This window comes from Grammomys surdaster, unplaced genomic scaffold, assembly GCF_004785775.1.
Source record: "Grammomys surdaster isolate TR1022 unplaced genomic scaffold, NIH_TR_1.0 125504, whole genome shotgun sequence".
NCBI lineage: Eukaryota > Metazoa > Chordata > Mammalia > Rodentia > Muridae > Grammomys > Grammomys surdaster.
This window is the reverse complement of record NW_021620360.1, coordinates 121-7,477: the sequence shown is the minus strand read 5'-3', so window position 1 is coordinate 7,477 and position 7,357 is coordinate 121. Positions and strand designations below refer to the sequence as shown.

The 7,357-nt window shown below is 45.6% G+C and overlaps 1 protein-coding gene across 1 annotated transcript; it reads left to right on the top strand.

Annotated features, from left to right (window-relative positions):
- Positions 1-4,339: 4,339 nt before the first annotated feature.
- On the top strand, positions 4,340-7,126 carry LOC114638060 (butyrophilin-like protein 1; the record flags this gene model as incomplete). The annotated part of the gene is made up of 3 exons (XM_028786415.1): positions 4,340-4,580; positions 5,014-5,166; positions 6,773-7,126. Coding segments are annotated over exons 2-3 (433 nt in total), but the record flags the coding sequence as incomplete, so codon positions are not given.
- Between the last annotated feature and the right edge of the window lie 231 nt (positions 7,127-7,357).

The window sequence follows — 7,357 nt, the reverse complement described above, 5'->3', positions numbered from 1 at the left end:
CAGCTTGTTCCAGGACAGCCAACAACTGAAATGCATCACATGGAGATGAAGCTGACCTCAGATGAGAGGAGCACAGTCATAGGGAAAACAGCTTGTTTGTCTTTAGAGGATGCGTTGAAGTAAAGACCTTCAAAAACTCTGGGCCAGGTGGTGGTGCATGCCATTAATCTCAGCATTCAGTGGGCAGAGGCTGGTGGATTTCTGAGTTCGAGGCCAGCCTGGTCTACAGAGTAAGGTCCAGGACAGCCAGAGATACACAGAGAAACCCTGTCTCGAAAAAAACAAAATAAAACAAAACAAAAAGCTGGTTCTCGTTCAAAGTACAGCATAATCAATGCATCAGTATGTTAAGACCGTTTGGGACAAACAAAACAAGGCATCTGTCTCCATCAGATTTCCTGTAGTCAGTCTATGTAGCATGTAGCATTTCCTTGATTAATGATTGACATGGGAGGGCCCAGACCACTGTGGGCGATGCCATCCCTAGGCATGTGGGCCTGGGTTGTATAAAAAAGCTGGCTGAGTAAGCCATGGGAGCAAGCCAGTCAGCAGCCATCCCCCCCCCCCCCATTCCTTGTGTTCCTGCCTTGAGTTTGTCTTCAGACATCCTGTAACCTGAGTGGTAAAATAAATCCTTCCTCTCCAAGTTTTTTGGTTTTGAGGGGGTTTTTTGTTTTGTTTTGTTTTTGTTTTTGTTTTTGTTTTGGTGTTTTTCTTTTTCTGTTTTGTTTTTTGGTTTTTTTGGGTTTTTTTTTTTTTGGTTTTTGGTTTTTGGTTCTTGCTCATATTTCATCATAGCCATAGAAAGCAAACTAGAACACAGGTGCACAGCCATCCCTCCAAAGCCCAGCAGGATGCTTACCTCTCCTCTGAAATGTTGTTCATGATCAGCTACTGGCTTATCACCTTAGCTCCACAGTGGCTTCCTCAGAGTTATCTTCCCTTAAGAAACAGTTGCTCTCCCCTCAGACGTGTAACCCTTCACTAATTCTGCTCTCCCTTTGAAGTTTCCAGGCTTCCCTCCTGGCTGTTCCAACCCATCCTGACACACCCACACAGCCTCTGAGATTACCATCTTGCCTCTGTGTCCCTCACACTAGTGATGGGGTCCACACAGCAGGAGAGCATGCTGTCCTCACTCACCATGGCCCAAAAAGTGACTCCAGGGGCAATTCACTACCGAGGAATCTGTGGGATAAATCCAGAGTAGAAAATATGTCTGGATGCCCTACCTGGCACCTTCAGATTACATCATAGTTGTCCCAGCAGAGCCCTTGGGAAATTTGATTATCACAGAATTTTACAGTGTTTGCACAGGGTAATAGGTCATGGGTTTTTACAGCAGACAGGCTAGTCTCATATAAAGCAAATGATTTCTTGTTTACAATGGTGGTGTACTTTTGGAAGGTGGTGAGGAGAGGGCTGGAATACCATGAAAACACATTCCTTGTGAAGCTTTTGTTTTCCCCTGGTGTGCAAATAAATCATTTTATTAGATGAGGATTTGGGATTAACCAAGGTATATTTGCAAACTCACCATGTGGCTTAATCCTCCTAGGCAGAAAACAGAGGATGGGGCTACAAATGTAGTAGGTTTTGGCCTGAGCCCCATGGAAGTGGAAGGAGTAGAGAAGAAGTCTCTCAGCAGGAATTTGCCATCTCTCCTAGGGTGGGAAACAGTGTAGTCCAGAGGGAGGGCTGCAAACACCTGGGTCAATGACAAGGAGATTGTCAAGGTTAGAGGACCATGGCTAAAGGGCTCATGGTGGTGATACAAAAAATGGTCTCCTGTGACTCTCAGACAACTGCGGTGTCTTTCCCAAAAGAACACCAGGGATCTTGGTCATTCACACAAAGACCTTTCGCTTCCCTTCTCCAGAAACAGCTCTAACCTGACAGCCATCTTCTGAGGTCATTAGTCTGCCCAAAGTCTCTCTAAACTCTCCTTGGAAGAACATGTTATCTCACTGACTGAGAGAAAGAAAGAGAGAAGGGAGGCAAATGGAGACAGAAATGGCATTTCCAGGCATGGCTCAGCCTCCTTGAATTCCTTCCAGTATGACAAAGGGCTGACAAAGGGCTGCCTGTCCTCCACCCACCCTTGAGATTCATGCGGTGCCCCTCCCACACTCCTTCCTTCTTGCCCATCATCCAGGAGAACATCATGCAAAACTCACACTGTCTAAATTCTTAGAGAGAGGAAGGTTTCTTAGAACCTATCACCACCTTAGAGAGGGAGCTGGATGGGATCACCCTGCCTTGCCTCCCAGCCTGCCTCCTCCTGGACGCCTGCATGGCTCTCCTGTGAGTCTTGCTCCAGATGCTTCAGGGGGCTGAGAGTCCAGAAAGACTGGGTGGACATTTAAGGGATTCAGGAAACTGGAGGCAAGACAGCTCCTCCCAAGAAACTCGAGGAGTCAGCCCTCTCCATCCTTCAGATGGTCTCAAAACTGAAGACAAAATAGGATTAGAAAAGAGAGCTTCAGTGCAGACAATAGAATGGTTACATGGCTACAGTTTGGGTTAATCTTCTGATACTGTTGCTTTGGGGTGAGCTACAGGATTCCTTGGTGCCTCCATTTCTTCATCTGACAGTGTGGTGGATGGTAACCCATGTCCTTAATTTTTTGAGATTATATAAATTAACATCTGGGAAACAAGGGTGCCTATAGTCCATCCATTTAGCCAAGTGCTTGTAAGTTCTATCACAATGTATCTGATGCTTAGATACTGTGTCATCTCGTGGTTAGTTCTCCTATTCACTAAAGAAAGAATTGAATAGACAGGGCCATGGTTCAACTTTCTGATTCTCATTCAGGCCTAGAAATATCCTCCTTGGACATTGATTAAATCTGCCTCATCCAGATGGGATACACACAGCATGAACAGTGTCAGCTGGGCCCTTCCATTGTAGTACCAAGGAAGCGTTTGATAATAATAATAAAAAAAACCATACAGGGGGCCAATCTGATGCAACTGACAATAGGGTCTTTATTCCAGCTAGCTCAGGTCCCCCTCCCCAACATACCACCATCACACAGGATGGTTTTGGTGGTGGGGCAGCCCCAAATATCTGTTGGAGCAAGGCTTTATAGTAAGCAGCAAGCAAGGAGTATGTGTGCAAGCATCTAATTGGACCGCTACTGTGGCCTTTAGCATAACTGGCTGCTGTAGGGAGTCATATCATAAACTTAACTTCTGCTCCCCTCTGCATTGGTGATCATTAGGCAGGGGGTGAGTTTGTAACCTGGGGGTGCAGGTTTCTTGGGAGAATAGCCTGGAGACACTGGTCTTGTTGAGGGTGTAACCTGGAGATGCTGGTCTTGTTGGGGGTTAGCCTAAGAGACTGGAGCTAGGCTTGGGTTCTGTTGGGGGACAACTTGGAAACTAATGCTAGGTATCAGCCTGTTAGTTTACCTGAGTTCAAACTTACATCTGGTTTTCTAAAATGGAGTCTGAACTTAAAAGATTTGACCTCTCACCATCTCCCTCCTTTGTCCATGAGCAAGGAGACGTAAAGTGTGAATTCCAGAACAATTATTTTCTTGTTCACAGTGATAGGGGAAAAAAAACTTACAAGAGTCAAGAAAATCATGATTTGGCTGGAGGGATGGCTCAGTGGTTAGCCTCAGTTTAAGTTCCCAGCTCCCCCACATCAGGAAGCCCACAACTGTCTGTAACTTAGCTCCAGGGAAGATAGTCACTAAGACCATGTGACTTTCAGCAGTTGCGAAGGGGTGACAATATACAGTAGAGCATGAAGATGCAAAATGGGGGAAGTGGGGGTTGGAGAGATGGCTCAGTGGTTAGGGGCACTGGCTGCCCTTGTAGAGGACCAGGGTTTGGTTTCCAGCACCCATAATGCAGCTCACACCTGCCTGTGACTTTCCTTCTAGGGGTTCTGATGCCCCCTTCTGGTCTCCATGGATACTGCACACAAGTGATGCATAGATATCTATGAGGACAAAACACCCATACACATGAAATATATTTTTTTAAAATGCAAGCCTATTAAGAGATGAAAGAGCCCCCATTTTGCTGCTGTTTTGTTTAAGACATGGTCCTGTCTAGTTCAGGTTGTTCATGAACTCATCATATGACCGAGACTCTACACATATGGCCAGAAGTCAATCATAGCCAAAAGGGTAGAAGCATTCTTGGCTTTACTCTTTGGTTAACTGTAGATGTGACCCTCAGATATGACCACAAGACCAGAGCGCCTCTCCCTGGCCCCTCAGGAAGCAGATTAAGGTGAGAAGTATCTTAAACAGACCTTCAAGTTCCTATCTGTCTGTAGCTCAGCCCAGTGCAAAGTCCTTTGGGCTTTGATTACTTCCAGCCTTAAAGTAAGAGCTGAAGATGGCCGCAGCCTCCTCCTAGACTCCTCCAGGAGAAACTCTGAAGCCAGAGCCGGGGGCAGCCCTGTGTGTCCTCCTTGCCACCGAGAACATCTACGGAAATTGGACACTCTGGCCCCAGTGACCACAGTAACCCAGGTGTGGATGGTCTCCAGAGCCAGGGTTTGGGAGTGCACTGAGAATCCCTGGGGCTTCCAAGGAACCCACATCTCTGTCCAGACGGTGAGTGAGGGTCTATGGTTTTTGAGGGAGACATGGCCCAAAGAAGGATTGAAGCTATGAGGATATAGTGAGAAACGGTCCCTTTATTGGGAAAAAGGTAAGTAAATGAACAGATAAAAGAATGGATAAGTAATTAAGAAGAATGAAGATAGACTGAGTGTGGGAGTGGACTACTTCCTTGTGTGGCTTCACTGTCCTACGCTGGACTCAGAGAATCCAGCTCTACGATACCCCTTGAGACCATGAACTCACAGAAAGGCAAGAGAAAATGGGAACTTAGCAGCTTCCCACATCCCCAGGGAAACTGTTGGCCTTCAGAATAAAGAGAGGACATGGAAGACCCTGGGCAGGGGTAGAGTTGGTCGTTTTTATCTTAAGGGTTGTGTGGAAGACACAGTTAGAAACGTGTGAATAACATTAAGTCTTTGAACAGGGAATTTTTTTTCCTGAGAACTTTCACCTGTTGCCTTCCTATGGTGAATCTGGACTTGACCTTCCACTCTGAAGATGAAGGGCTCCCCTGCCTTCCCTCTGGCTAGTTGTCTCCTCCCTCTGCTCCTCCTGGTGTCTACGGGAGTCTCCGGAGGTCAGTGTCCTACCTTCTGTGCTGTATTTACTGTCTTGTGTTGAATGACTTCTCTTGTGTAAATGCAATCACATGGCCATCTACTGGCCAAGAAAATATCCTCCCTGATCCTTTGGGTAATTTTTATAAAACTCAGAACTGTGATACCTACCTAAATCTTCACTGAGTGTGGGTGAGTTTGGCCTGTAAATGCTACAGTGTCTGTGTGTTGAAATACCCTTTGTATGTTCACAGTGTGTGTGAGTTTTCTCGATACTGTGGCTGGCTCCATGTCAGGAAGTTTAAAGGTGGAGAGGCTAGCTCATGGTTCAAGGATGTGTGGCCAGGAAGGTGTGCATTGGGGTTTCTGTGTGCACAGGAGAACAAAGAGTTTGGATTAAGAATTCTTAGGTTGTGACTTTAAATAAATCATTTATTCCCTCTGGGACGCTATCTCTTCTTTCATAAAACAAAAGCACCTTTTAGATAAAGTTCTCAGACTCTGGAGAAAACTCAGAAAGGAGACCATGTGAATGGCATAGGGGCAAATATAAAAACTCAGATGAAACACAGGGCACTGTACATGCTAGACAACTGGTCTACCATAAAACACACCCTAGCCCTAGTATCAAAAATGTTAATGTCCATGAATACTGATTCAAAATTTTGTAAATTTTTGTGTAAAATTTTTTTGTATCTGTGTGTATGTGTATGAATGTATGTATGTATGTACCTAAACATGTGTGTATCTGAGTGTATGCATTGTGTGAAGTTTATTGCAGTATTGTTTCTAGTAATAACGTGAAGTGCTATGTTACTCATTGCCCAAACCGCTGCATGACTATCACATTCATGTGAAACCATGACTCCCCACTGCACTGTGAAATAGTGAAACCGACTTTCTGAGCTGCTGACATGTGTATATGCTGACACCCGGTGTTAGGTAGATGAGAACACGTCACAAAGACATCTCACGATTGGAAGCAATGCAGAACTGGAAAGAGCCTATCTCCACTCTAGCAATGGCCACTGTGACACTCCAATCCCAGAGCATGACTCTCCCTAGGGTACCATGGCCAGGGCCACCAACTCTAAATTCACACAGAGTTCCCCAGCACAGCTGTCCCTGCCCTCCCTCCCTCCCTGTCTCCCTACCTCCCTACCTCCATCCATCCCTCCCTCCTTCCCTCCCTCCCTCTCTCCCTCCTGCTGCTGCTGCTACTGCTGCTTTTGTGATCTTGGCTATGTTGACATATTTGAAAAACGTCCATGTCCTAAACTGTACAATAAACAGGCTGCGTATTTGAGTTAATTCTAAATGCTGAAGAAGCTAATATTTCAGAACAAGCATTGATGTTGTAAAAGTCCCAAGAACACATACATATATACATATACATCATACACACATACACAAACACATACACATATACACAGAGAGAGACTGAGAAATTTATACACTTCTATATAACTATTAAATTTTTATCTGTTAAAATTTAATACTTTTCCTAAAGTAATACAAAGGAAAAATATGTTTAGTTTCCTACCTATGAAAGTGCAGGGTTGGTTGTTTGTTTGTTTTAAGTCTCATGTCTCTAACTTGCTTCCACAATATGTCTCTGGTCCCCAGGAGCGTCTTGGTTTTCTGTGAAGGGACCAGCTGAGACCATCACAGTCCTGCTGGGAACTGATGCCATCCTGCCCTGCCAGCTGTCTCCTGAACAGAGTGCAGCTCACATGCACATCCGATGGTACCGTGCCCAGCTCACCCCTGCTGTGCTGGTGTTCCACAATGGACAGGAGCAGAGAGAGATGCAGATGCCCGAGTACCAGGGCAGGACCCAGATGGTGAGAGATGCCATCGACACTGGAAGTGTGGCTCTGAAGATACAGAAGGTCCAGGCCTCTGACGATGGCCTGTACCACTGTCAGTTTACAGATGGCTTCACCTCCCAAGAAGTTTCCATGGAGCTTCGAGTCATAGGTATGTGAGCTTGTCACAGGGTCATGATGTAACTGTCGTCGTCAGAGTTTAACATCACAGACTTTACTTTTCTCAACCTAAGAGGTATGTATGTGTGTGTGCATGTGTGTGGTGTGTATGTGCATGTGCATGTGTGTGCATGCACGTGTATGTGTGTGTCTGTGTGTGTGTATGCACAAGTGTGATGTGTGTGTGCATGTGCATTGTGTGTGCATGCATGTGTGTGCATGC